The following is a 13,692-nucleotide window of genomic DNA, read 5'->3' as shown; positions in this document are numbered from 1 at the left end:
CCCCGCTCGCCGACCTCAATATCCTGCCTATGGAGTCTTGGGAAAGGTGGGCATGGATTTCGAAGTTAACAACCTGTTCAAGGACTTTGGAGAAGAATAGGAAGTTAAGGATTTGGTGATAGCTTGCAAGGGTGAAGGGGTCAAGGGTTTGATGCAGGGCCTGGGAGAGTGGGGTGCAAATGGTGCCAAACACTGAGGCCCAGAGGGTAATGGGGGCTGGAGTTGGGCTCGAGCTTGGGCTCAGTGTTTCAGACGGAGTTCTCAAGTTGTCCGCACTGAACAGCCAGAGCTACGGACCTGAAAGACCGTCTGACAGTTCGATTTTTTTTAAAGCCAGTCGGTCAGGTCAGCTTCACTGAGTTGCTGCAAATAGGAACTGCTGCTGCTTCTCAACTTCAGCCAGCTTCGTGTTCTTATTTTTTTTTTTGAAAAGCCCACTGGAAAACCACAAAGCTGCCCGAAATTGAGAAGCAGCAGAGCAACAACCATTATGGGAGTGCTTTTGGTTGAAAAATGCTCAGTGAAATCTCTGTAATTTTAGAATCAATTGGATGCTGTTTGGTTGGTGGGGAGTTGGGGGGAGGTCAGAGAGGGAATGTTGGGGAAAGATTGGAGGGAGGTATGGGGGTAGGTTGGGGTGTAGGGATGGGGGTCTGGGGGGTGGGGGATGGGGGGTGTTGAGGGTATGGGCATCACTTTTAAGGTTTAGTACCACAAAATTAAATACTGTACACTTCTCAAAATTTATTTTGAATTTAAACCAGCATATGAATAGCAGTCTAAATTTCCATTATGCTCTAAAATAGACACAATTCTGATGATATGCTGTGTTGATGTACCAGAGGCTTGAGAATCTTGGGCTTCATCAATATAAATGTAAGAAAATAGCAACTGGGAGTGATGCAAGGGTGTTGACTCACTCTCACCTGTTTTATTACTCTTGTAAAGTCTGGGAATAAGATTGCTATTTGTCACTAAGAGATAGTTTAAAAAAATGTTTTACAAATTTCTACTCCATCCTAGGTTCACTCCGCCCTGCACCATCCTGTTTAAGATCCAGCAGAAGGTGGTCACACTGTGGGACCAAAATTTCTCTGGGAATGAGGATTCTCGATCATCCATCATCAATTTGACAAAGAAGTCCATTGAAATCCCAGAGAAAAACAGCACAAAGGGGCTTTATAGAAACCCGATCCTATGGCTTAAGTGCTTTTAGAAATGATTTCTCTCGGGATTTTGCTGTCATACTTTATTTTTGCTGTTGGAGTTTCTTATTTATTAATTACGTTTTTCCACTTAATTTGCCTTTTTTCTCACACCTCGAACAATGATTAGAATTTAAAAAAAATACTATTTGCATATCTATTTAGTAAAAATGTAATGTAACATCATATGGAACCTGTGGATAGGCTATAAATTTACAGTGTACATCACAATTGTGGGACAGTGGGGTGGTGTCAGAGAAGTCAGAATGGTAAGGTTGTATTAGCTACGGAGTTGAATTGTATTGTAAATGTAGTGATTTCTTTGTAGCCATTTTCCTAACACCAATTAATTGCTCTGTGATTAATTATCCTTAGAAAATTAGCATTGAGCCTCCAATTACACCATCTCTGCAGTCACTCTGCCTACTGCATTCAGGTGTAATGAAAGAAAGACAAAACCTACATTTATACAGTACCTTTCACAATGTCCTAAATTGCTTTACAGCTAATTAAGTACTTTTGCGTTGTAGTCACTGGTATAATGTAGGCAATGTAATCAAATAGCTGATCAGGCTCAAGGGGCCGAATGGCCTGCTCCTGCTCGTAATACGAATGTCATTCTGGATTGATGAGATGAACTGGGCTAGATGGCCTTTGTCATCCATAATTCTCTTGCAAACAGAGGGTTGAATCTTGGCTGGAGTTCTGGTTATTTTGTTGCTAATTTGTAGAAGCACTTGAGGTTTGTCCTTTTGCCTACTTATCTATGATCCCACAATATCTTGGTGCTTTTTATGAGTTTTTCTGAGGTATTGAAATATTGTGATAAAGTTGTGTTGCATAGTAGATGTTGAAAATATATTGTAATGAGATCAGCAATCAGCAGAGTCTTCAGACTTGCTGATCAAGAAAACACAGATACAATTGTGAACCATTCAGTCTTTGTCCTCTAGCCTCTTCAAAGTCGTGATACCTGAGGGCTCCAATGCTACTTACTTAGTGAAGACCTATGTTGTTCAATCATTCCACTTTGTTGCTCAGGAGTCATTTGACCTTTCTACCTTGTGAGATTACTGATAAAATAGAATCCAATTACACCCTTTCTACAAAATAATTATATTGAATAATATCATGCACCCAGGCAGAAGAAAGTCATCTTCTACTCCTACAGAATGGAAGAGATCTTGTGCATTTTATCTAGGTCGCAAGTATTGAATCTTTCCCTAAAAAGTAATTTACTGTCACCGTGTTCATATGGTGCAATGTGCAGAACATGTTAATGAGGTCTGAGGCAGTCACCTAAATCAGTGTTATCATCTGCGTAATGTTATAGGTAACTAATGGGGTATTTTCCTGTCAAATTAACAATATTGCACAATGGTGTTAAAGGTAAAATTTGTACTCTCTGGTATGTTTAATAGTCACGGTCGGATTACCTGTAGGCGGCACACCAACTAACGCTGCATTATATTGTTGCTCCTTTTAGTATTAATGACCTAGGCTGCATATATACTAGATGATATTTGTAACCAGATGCCAACAATGGGTGTTATTATTTTATTAGGACCTTTCTATGATTGTTTGGTGAATTGATTGGTGAATCTTGAAAGGAGAAATGATATTGTGCTAGATTGGGGAGTGGTGTGGGAGCTGGTGGAGTTTAAAGTAGGGAGGGGGGGAATAAGGGGCCAAGAAGCAGGAGAAGCACTAGGACCCATGATTTCTGTCCCTTGCCCTGGTTGGAAGGAATTGCAGGTCAGTCTATGAGATAGCAGTAGGCCTCACCACTCAAAGTGTACATTATTCTCTGGTGCAGCCTTACTCCAAGAAGGACCCAATCCACACCAATGGTTCCTATATTGCTGACAAAGGGTAGAGATATTCTTTTGTTGAGTAGAAATCAGGGTTGAATAATGGAGATGTGAGGAAAAGATGAATGATGGAGGCTTGCTTGATTATTTTTGGGACAAGAAGTATTTACACCAAGCTTTTTTTCAGGAGATGAAATGGATGAGTTGGAGTCTTACAAAATACTAGCTTATATACTAACCTGATGAGCCAAGTGGCCATTTCTCATTCCTTAAGATAAAAGCAAAAAACTGCGGATGCTGGAAATCCAAAACAAAAATAAAAATACCTGGAAAAACTCAGCAGGTCTGGCAGCATCTGTGGAGAGGAACACAGTTAACGTTTCGAGTCCATATGACTCTTCAACAGAACTAAGTAAAAATAGAAAAGAGGTGAAATATAAGCTGGTTTAAGGGGGTGGGGGTGCGGTGGGACAGGTAGAGCTGGATAGAGGGCCAGTGATAGGTGGAGATAGCCAAAAGATGTCATAGACAAAAGGACAAAGAGGTGTTGAAGGTGGTGATATTATCTAAGGAATGTGCTAATTAAGGGTAGAAAGCAGGACAAGCAAGGTACAGATAGCCCTAGTGGGGGTGGGGTGGGGTGAAGGGAAGGGATCGAAATAGGCTAAAAGGTAGAGATAAAACAATGGATGGAAATACATTTAAAACTAATGGAAATAGGTGGGAAAAGAAAAATCTATATAAATTATTGGGAAAAAAAAGGGGGGATCGGAAAGGGGGTGAGGATGGAGGAGAGAGTTCATGATCTAAAGTTGTTGAACTCAATATTCAGTCCGGAAGGCTGTAAAGTGCCTAGTCGGAAGATGAGGTGCTGTTCCTCCAGTTTGCATTGAGCTTCTCATTCCTTGCTTTTTATTATCTTAGTATCTCTCAATAATGGAAACTGCTTTGAGTGGTTAAAATTAGTTCATTTTATGTACTGTGTAATTATTCTTCCTTCCTTTCTTGAAAGTGGTCCAGAATATTATTAATAATCATGGTCATTTACTCCAATTCCTTACTTACTTCATTACAACAATAAGACTTTGCAATCTAGAAGTGTATTTTTACTGCTGAAATTCATTATCGCACCACATGGCTCAAATGCATAGATAGTTATCACAGGCATTTCAGTTTGCATCCATCTATCCATCACCTAACATCGTTGTACGCCTAATTAAAGTGTGATTTGATAGCTTGTTCTGCTGATTAGCCAACTCCTGTGCAAATGAAATTGCAAGAAACAGAAAAAAAGACTTAAGTTAATTTCTGTCAATTAGTAGGAGGTTTAAAAGTGTAAGCAAGTTGTTTTCTGCTGAGTTGTAACTTTATAAGGATGTCACCTTTAAAGTTCTGATGCGCTCATCTTTAATTTATTTAATACTTTAATTATTAAAGATTTTTCTGTAAGCAAAGAATGGAATTAGTCAAATGAGAAAGTGTAAATGTTTTTAACTGAAAGGTCCTTTAAGTACTGATCTTTTCTGAAAAGAAAACAAAGTTTACTGTACACTCGTAGCTGTAAAGTTTACTGATACAAACAGTGCAAAGGGTTGTGCTTGTACAACCCGTGCGCATGGTTCCTGTCCACCACTCAGAAGAGCACAGGAATATTATACACTATCTAGATTCACAATAGTTTGGTTCATAGTTTTTTTCTTTTTATTCGCCTTTCCCACCAAATTACTTAGAAACTTAAAACATTGATAACAGACCAAAACTGACTTCCCTTTTCCAAAAGTGCTGTTTTTATCTCATGAAATTTATCTCTTCGGATATTTTATTGTTCAAATTACTAAATAATATATGGTGGAGGACAGTCAAATGCTCTTGCTAAGGATAAATGATAATGAACACAAATTATTTTTTTCCCAAAATACACTTTATTCATAAAATATCTAAAACTATATTTCAAAATATTTCAAATTGGACATTACGGAAAGTGCAATATTCAACTTTTCTCCAGAGAGCGTGTTGCACCCCGAAGTACCTCAACACAATACATGTGATATTTATGATATGCGTGAGAATTAACACAAATTATGCCACAGGCAGGCAGGAATTTGCAAATGTTATTTGAAGCTGATGAATGTTGTTCTGGAAGTAGTCTCACCCTAAAATACACCTTCAAGTTAGCATCGGCAAACCTAGTTGGATTAGGTTCGTTAATTAATGTGCACTATCTCACTCAATGGGTCCAAAATTGGATAGCCCCCAAAAACGGGTATGGGGATCACAATGCACAGTTAACTCACTCGCAGTCAATGCGCCACACCCATGAGCAGAATTTTATTCTCCCCCAGAGGTAAGGTGGGAGGGCCCATTTAATCAGGCTGGAAGGTCCGGGGTGGAGACCCCGGGTGGAATTTTATTCTCCCTCTGGAGGGAGGGGGCCCATTTAATCAGACGGGAAGGTACGGGCCTCCCTGACTCCAGCCTCCAATTAAGTTGGGGCGGGAAAGCTCAAGAACAACCTTCCTGCCCGGAAGCTGACCGCTTAAGGGCCTCATCCCATTGTTCTGGTATTCAACTAGTGTTGGGCAGGGGCCATGCCATGTGGGCAACCCACCAGATAAACACTGGTGAGTATACCTGCAGTGTGGTGGCGAAGGTCCCTTGTACTTGGGCAGCCTGTGCCCAACGGAGATACCAGCTGGAGGCATGGACACCCATGCGTGAAAGTCCCTGCCTGCCCTAACCACTAAACCCTACCTCCCACCTGTCCCTCACTGGGGCCTCCCTGACTGGCCCCGATGAGCCCACCTCACTGACCTTCACTCCAGGCTCCTGTGACGAGCTGACCTCCTGCAGTACCACCAGTGGCCGCTGCTCCCAGTGGTACCACCATTAATGGAGAGCTGCTGGCCTCTGATTGGCTGGCAGTTCTTGGAAGTGGGAAATTTCTCCCTGAGGATGACAAGGACCCGCCCCCAACCCAGGTAAATGCCTGAGTGACATTAATCAAGTTGTGGTGGGTGGGCAGGTGGGTGGTGTGAGCCCAGGATGGCATTAGAGGGTAGTCACCGGCTTGCCGGCTAGTGTTTGGGCCCACCGCTCGCCCATTAAATTGGACTCCACAGCTCACAGGTTCCACACACAGGCAGCAATTGAACCATGACAGCCATGTGACCCAAAGAGATTGCGCAACATTCACTGAGCAAGCAACTAAACTATAAATAGTTAATCATCCTTTTTAAGTAGTGCTGGAGGGTGTCCTTATTGCTGCTGAATGTGTGTTCAGTTGTGTGAGATTAAGAAAGGGAATTAGCTGGGTGTAAGGATAATCCAAGCAACTACAGGGCAGTCAGTTTAACTTCAGTGGTGAGGAAGCTTTTAGAAGTGATAATTCAAGACAAAATGAACAGTCACTTGAGGCGAATGCAGATTAATTAAGGAAAGCCAGCACAGCTGTTTTAAGGGCAAATCATGATTAATTAACTTGCCTGAGCTTTTTGATGAGGTAACAGAGAGGGTGGTTGAGGGTAATGTGGTTGATTGATGTGGTGTACATGGACTTCCAGAAGTTGAAGTTCACATAATAGACTTGTGAGCAAAGTTAGAGCTCATGGAATAAAAAGGGCAGTAGCAGCGTGGATACACAATTGAGTGACAGGAAACATGAGAGTAGTGGTAAACAGTTGTTTCTTGGACAGGAGGAAGGTTTTTGGTTGGATTTCTCAGAGGACAGTGTTAGGATTCCTGCTTTTCTTGATGCATGTTAATGACCTAGACTTGGTTGTACAGGGCACAATGTCAAAATTTGAAGATGGCACAAAACTTGGAAGTGTTGTGAACTGAGAGGAGGATAATGTTAGACTTCAAAAGGACATATTCAGGCTGGTGGAATGAGCTAACAAATGGCAGATGAAATTTAATGCAGAGAAGTGTGAAGTGATTCATTTTGGTAGGAAGATTGAGAAGAGGCAGTATAAAATAAAGGGTACAATTCAAAAGGGGGTCGAGGAGCAGAGGGCCTGGGGTATAAGTGCACAAATCATTGAGGGTGGCAGGTTGACGGAGTGGGTAATAAAGCAAATGGGATCCTGGGCTTTATAAATAGATTAAAAAAGAAAGGGGGTCATGATAAACCTGTGTAAAATACTGATTTGGCTTCAGCTGGAGTATTGGGTCCAGTTCTGGGCACCACACTTTAGGAAGGATGTGAAGGCATTATAGAAGGTGCAGAAAAAATTCACAAGAATGGTCCCAGGGATGAATAACTTCACTTACATGGATAGATTAGAGAGGCTGGGACTGTTCTCCTTGAAGAAGAGATTTGATAGGGGTATTCAAAATCATGAGGGCCCTGGGCCGTGTAGGTAGGGAGAAACTATTCCCTCGGGTGGAAGGATCAAGAACTAGAAACACCGATTTACATTTTTAAAAAAAACAATGAGGAAAAACCTTTTCATGCAGCAAGTGGTTAGGATCTGGAATGTACTGCCTGAGAGGGTGGTCGAGGCTGACTCAATTGTGTCTTTCTAAAGAGAATTGGATAATTATCTGAACAGAAAAAATTGCAGGGTTGCGGGGAAAAGGCAGGGAAATGGAGCTAGGTGAATGTTTTTGCAGAGAGCCAGCACAGACCTGACGGGCTGAATGGTCTCCTTCTGTGCTGTAACCACTTGATGACTCCACGGTCCAGATCTTCCGATCTCTGGGGATTGTACCCTGGAAGATGCATTGGAGGACCCCCCGGAAGTCCCAACATAAGGACTCCGTGATAATTGCCTGGGAAGTTTCAAATCCCGATGGACAATTCCCCTGTTTGGAACCCTCCAAAACTCTGAGTTAAGAGCTGGAGACTTTGGATGGTTGCAACTCACTTAGCAGAATAGTTACTCAGGAAATGTTAGAAGGATTAAAACCAGTTCTAACTCCTGGATAACTATACTACTGACTCCCCAACTATCCCACCTCCAACCACCACCGCCACCACACCCACACCCCCAACTGCATCACCCCCCACCCCCACACCCAAAATCCACGACTACCCTGCCAAGTCCCAGATTACCGCTCCGAATCCTAGGCTACCCCCAAATCCCAGACTACCCTCCCATCCCCCATTATCCCACCGACCACCCGACTACCCCCGCCTCAAAACACCCCATACCCCCGACTACCCCACACCACCTGACTATCCCCCCAAGTCCCCGACCAGTGACCATCCCTCAATCCCCCAACACACCCGACTACGCCACACCCCCATCTACCCCCCCAACCTCCTGATTGCCATCCTACCACCTGACTATCCCCCTATATCCCAACACCCCCCGACTACCCCTCTGACCCCTCCATCCCTGACTACTCTCCGTCCCTGACTACCACCCACCCTGACTACTGCTGACCTCCCGAATCCCCAACTATCCTCCCACCCCACCCCCCCGCCACCACAACTAACACTACAACATCGCGACTGCCCCTGACCCCTTGACTACTTCCCGGCCCATCGACTACCCCCTAAGCCCTTGACTAGCCCCACCCCGCGACTAGCCCAACTGCCCAACCCACCCTACACTCTCACCCATACATCTGCCATTCTACCCCCTCACCCACCCACCTGCCACCACATCCCCCTCACCCATCCACCTGCCACCAAACCCCCTCACCCACCCGCCTGCCACCCTACACCCTCACGCACCCACTTACCATCCTACCCCCTCAGCCACCTACCTGCCACCCAACCCCCTCACCCATTTAGCTTACACTTACCTTCTCTCCGTGTCTTGTCAAAGTGGCTTTGGGATGTTTAAATTTACCAGTTTGCGGCAGCTAGTGCCATTAAAAGGGGTTGTGGCTTGGCTTCCCCCAACACCCCTGCATCACGAAGAACTCTATGCTCCACATTTGTCAGGAGGCCTGGTTCGGAAATCCGGGCAAGGCATGTAGAGCAATCTGATGGTGATTGCCACTCCTTGGAAGATTCGGCCCCATGAGTGGTGAGCTCCAAAACAGCAGTGCTGATTGACATCATGACCTGCTGTTCTATGAACTTTCATTGGACATTCATTGTGTCTAGCTAATGTCCACGCCAATGTGGTATCAAGCGTGATTCGCCCCTCAAATATGCACACATGTTGCGAATGTTATTTTGGAAGTCTAAGGGCAGTTGTAACACCCAAAAATCAGGCATTAATGGACCCAATTTCACAGCTTATATGTTTATCAGAATTTCAGGAATAACAATATCATGTAAAAAACGTGCCACTGACTGAAATTTATGACCCCTGGTTCATGAATATTGTCAATAAAAGCGCTTTGTGTAAAGGTATAATTATGTTCAAGCCATGACATTCGACATTGCATCTATTGTTGTTTGAGATTTTCAATCTTTTGCTCAATCATGGACTAACTCTTTCTAGAATGTAATTGTAGTAGTACAAAATAGTGACAGCTTTCTAAAACTGCCTCGTTAAATATATACAACAGTTTGAGAACCCTATGATGATGATATCTTTGAACACTTGCAGCGTGTATATTCTCAGACTTCAATCTTCTTTTATGTCTTCTGCAGGTGACATTTACCAAGAGGAAGTTTGGGTTAATGAAGAAGGCTTATGAGCTAAGTGTTCTGTGCGACTGTGAGATTGCTCTGATCATCTTTAACAGCACTAATAAACTGTTCCAGTATGCCAGCACCGATATGGACAAAGTACTGCTGAAATATACAGAGTACAACGAACCACATGAGAGTCGAACAAATTCAGACATTGTTGAGGTAGGATTTGCCCTGACTTATTTATTGTTTAATTGTGTTCAGGATCTTAGAAGGGGCAAAATAAAGCTGACTAAGGCAAATTAATTAGATCTATGGACATTTATTCCATACACCTAGAGGACAGAACCGTTAAACATGCAATTCATTCAGTGTTATTCAAAAATCCTTTAATAATAAACATTGTGAATGAAACAACATGCTCAGATGTTGCAGGTCTATTATATCCGGTCCAGTCTCTTATTAAGATCAGAATTAATTGTTCCCATGTTATTTTTGGTTTTGAGGCACCAATTTATTTCACCACCTCCAAAATCTGATCCAAGTTTGTTGGGATTCATTTGTCTAGTGATGTCGTGACATCACCATACATTGCACAAAACAATTGCATTCACTGGGAGACGAGCAAAATATTTTTAATATTGTTCCCAAGGTGGACTTAAAAATTGAGGTAGGATTAAAATATGTTATTTGCTGGTGCTGCTCAATCAACAAAGACCCCATTCAGATTGCGATCTGCAGTTCAGTTCTAAAGTTACCAGTTAAGGGAGTTCAATTTTTGGGATCTACAAACTGGCATGATTTACATTGACCCCTTTTGTACACGACCTTTAGTGACTTAGCAAAATGAAAACTGCTTTTCTGCCTTGCTAAAAATGGAATGTAAATATACCCCTATATAAATTCCAGCATTATAATTTCATCTTTTTTGAACTGTGCACATGCTTTTGAGAGCTCCTGAAAGCAGAGAGTAGACAGGATGTAATTTTGCTTCATGTTGCAGTGTTTCAAGTTGTAGGGAAAATTGCGATGTTTTTGCTGTTTTCCTAGCTAATACCTCAGATTGACTCATCACAAGAAAAAGATTGTGGTTATTTTGCTGTATTTGAATTCCTTTTAACATTGCATCTAATGTATAATAAATATCACACTCTTTTGTGAAGTGGAAACAGACAATGTGCAAAATATCAGTCTGTGTCCGAAGCACAAACAGAAGTTAACATTTTTCATTAGAACTGATCAGATGAATTGCCAAACCAGAAATGGTACCCTACTCTCTCATTCAGATGTTAATTGACCTGCTGCAAAATCCCAGAATTTTCTACTTTCAGTTTAGTTTCTTTGCTTCTTTTTACTATGCTATAATGTGCGCTGCAATATTGGTATTACCATTAGATAAAGCTGAACAGAGTGCTTGCTAAAATTACACACATAAGTAACAAAAGAGGTTTCAGTAATTAACAGCAAAACTCAACCATACTGTTCACTGCAACATCAATAGAATGATGCCGCCTAGGAAGTTTAAGCTAACACATTTTCTTTTGTTTTTTCTAAACTGTAAGAAATAGATGTTTATTGTTCATCTGTTTTGAGTGCAGTTTTCTTATAAAACAGGCTGCTTCAGGTTCACAGCCAAAGACAGCATAGTTTCATGCCTGGAGGAAATAGCTCTACAGTATGTGTGGGTGTTGAAAGCGGGTCTTTACATTAGCTGGTGCTCTGTATAATTTGCATGTCTTTGCTTGATAATTAGTGGTGTAGCTACAATGGTGCATAGCCCCATGAAAGCTTTTCAGACATGTTTAGACAGATTGAAAAAGTTTGTACTCTGGGGAACCTAACAGTCACAAAAATGCCACATAGCACCAAATTTAAATGAATTTCTACACTAAAGTTTATAAATGTAACCTCTGTGGCATGGATTTCCAAAGTCCAAAATTAAAATCACAACAATAATTTGGGAAGAAAAAAGTGAAACTTTTATGTGGTGCTTTTTACAAATCTGGGACATCCCAAAACACTTTACAGGCAATTAAGTACTTTAAAAAATGTAGTCACCATCGTAATGCTGAAAACACAAAACCGAAATGCACACAACAAATATCTTCATACAACAGTGGGAGGAATTTTCGGGTCGGCAAGCGGGGGTGGGGGCGGGCATCCTGACGTCACCGCGCATCATTTAGATTTTCAGTTCGGTGGGCAGGCGAAGAGCCCAGGCGGCCTTCACATTTTTCATGAAACCTCATCCACGGGCGGGATGAGGTTTCATGAAGTGTTTATTAATTAAATAAAAAATGTTCAAACATTTGATAAACATGTCCCAGCTCATGTGACACTGTCACATGAGGGGACATGTCTAAATAATTTTTCTCTGTAATAAAAACTTTCGTTCCGAACTCAAGCTCCATGCCTGAAGGAGATTTCTGTGCTCTTTCCGCAGGCCCCGACCCAGGGAATCCCCCACCCCCACCCGCACAGAGAGCGCTCAGCACTTCCAGGCATGCGTCACGCTGGGTGGGCCTTAATTGGCCCGCCCATGTAAAATGGCGGCGCAGCCCTTATGAGGGGCGCTGATTGGGTTCTCGCCCGCCCCCGCCCGCCCACATAACCCCTCTGACAGAGGGAAATTTCTGCCCAGTGAACTAAATGACCAGATCATCTGTTTTAGTTGGTTGAGAGATAGATGCTGGCCAGGACACCAGGCAAACACCTACTCTTCAAACATTAGTGAAATAATTTTTATGTGCACCTGAAGTGGCAGATGGTCTTGGTTGAACATCCCATGACCTTCTAACTCAGAATTAAGTTTGCTCTCTCTGGTATTAATATTAAAACGCTTCTCAAGGAGCTTTGCAAATAGGCATAAAGAAAATTTACAACGAGACAGGTAGGGAGACATTAGGACGATGGCCAAATTTTGATTTTGAGAAAAAAATTCAAACAGCAGAGAGAGGAGTTTAGAAAGGGAATTCCAAAGGCTGGGTATTCATAGTTGCTCATTATGTTGCCAGTGATACACAGGTGATGGATTTATTTGATTAAGGACTGGGGGCGCATTAAATTGAATCTTTATCTACCTGCCTCATGGATGGAGAAGATCCCATGACACTAGCTCAGAGAAGGCAGGAGGGAGTTCTCCCCAATGTCCTGTGACCTAATATTTTGACCCTTTAAGGGGCTGTCAATTAGTTAATTTGCCCATTTGCTTATTTTTTATTGAAACTCAAAAGAGTATAAAGGAAGTCAGAGGAGGTCTTGTGCAGTGGGTAGTGTCTCTGTCTCCTGGCCAGAAGCTCTGGGTTCAGGTCCTACACCAGGACTTCTTTACCCCAGAAGGATGGTTCGTGACGCAGTTTAATGGACAGATAATCAACTGGGAATCCTTCCACCACCTCCCCACTATTCTGCAAAGGAGAAAAAATATGTGCAAATGTCCCTTTAAAAAAATTGTCAGGGGGAGATCGTGGTGCAGTGGTAATGTCACTGGACTATTAATCCAGAGGCTCAGGCTAATGTTCTGGGAACACGGGTTAAAAAAACACCATGGCAGCTGTTCAATAAATCTGGAATTGAAAACTTTTCTCAGTAATGGTGACTATGAAATAAGCCAATTGGTGCCGTGGTTTGGTGGGTTGAAGCCTAGTAAGCAGGAAATCCTGATTTCAAATCTTAGTGGTACCTTTACTTGTTTATTAAAGGCAACTACAGAGGCATGAGGGAGGAGCTGGCCAGAATTGACTGGGAGATGAGCCTAGCAGGAAAGACAGTGGAACAGCAATGGCAGGAGTTTCTTAGAGTAATTTGGGAGACACAGCAAAAATTCATCCCTAGGAAGAAGAAGCATACTAAAGGGAGGATGAGGCAACCATGGCTGACAAGGGAAGTCAGGGACAGCATAAAAGCTAAAGAGAAAGCATACAATGCGGTGAAGAGCAGTGGGAAACCAGGGGATTGGGAAGCCTACAAAGACCAACAGACGACAACTGAAAAAGAAATAAGGAGGGAGAAGATTAAATATGAGGGTAAACTAGCCAGTAATATAAAAGAAGATTGCAAGAGTTTTTTTAGATATATAAAGGGTAAGAGAGAGGCAAAAGTGGACATTGGGCTGCTGGAAAATGACACTGGAGAAGTAGTA

The 13,692-nt window shown here is 42.4% G+C and overlaps 1 protein-coding gene across 6 annotated transcripts in view; it reads left to right on the top strand.

The window, feature by feature from the left end:
• Window positions 1-13,692, top strand: part of mef2cb (myocyte enhancer factor 2cb) — a 291,079-nt gene that overhangs the window by 173,877 nt on the left and 103,510 nt on the right. For all 6 annotated transcript variants that reach the window (XM_078564876.1, XM_078564866.1, XM_078564895.1 and 3 more), the window contains one exon: window positions 9,570-9,773. In XM_078564876.1, coding sequence (XP_078421002.1) covers window positions 9,570-9,773 — 204 coding nt within the window. The remainder of the gene's footprint in view (window positions 1-9,569; window positions 9,774-13,692) is intronic.

Source organism: Cetorhinus maximus, chromosome 2 (assembly GCF_964194155.1).
Source record: "Cetorhinus maximus chromosome 2, sCetMax3.hap1.1, whole genome shotgun sequence".
NCBI classification, from domain to species: Eukaryota; Metazoa; Chordata; class Chondrichthyes; order Lamniformes; family Cetorhinidae; genus Cetorhinus; species Cetorhinus maximus.
Note: the sequence above shows the minus strand (reverse complement) of the source record. Positions and strands in the feature narration are given on the sequence as shown.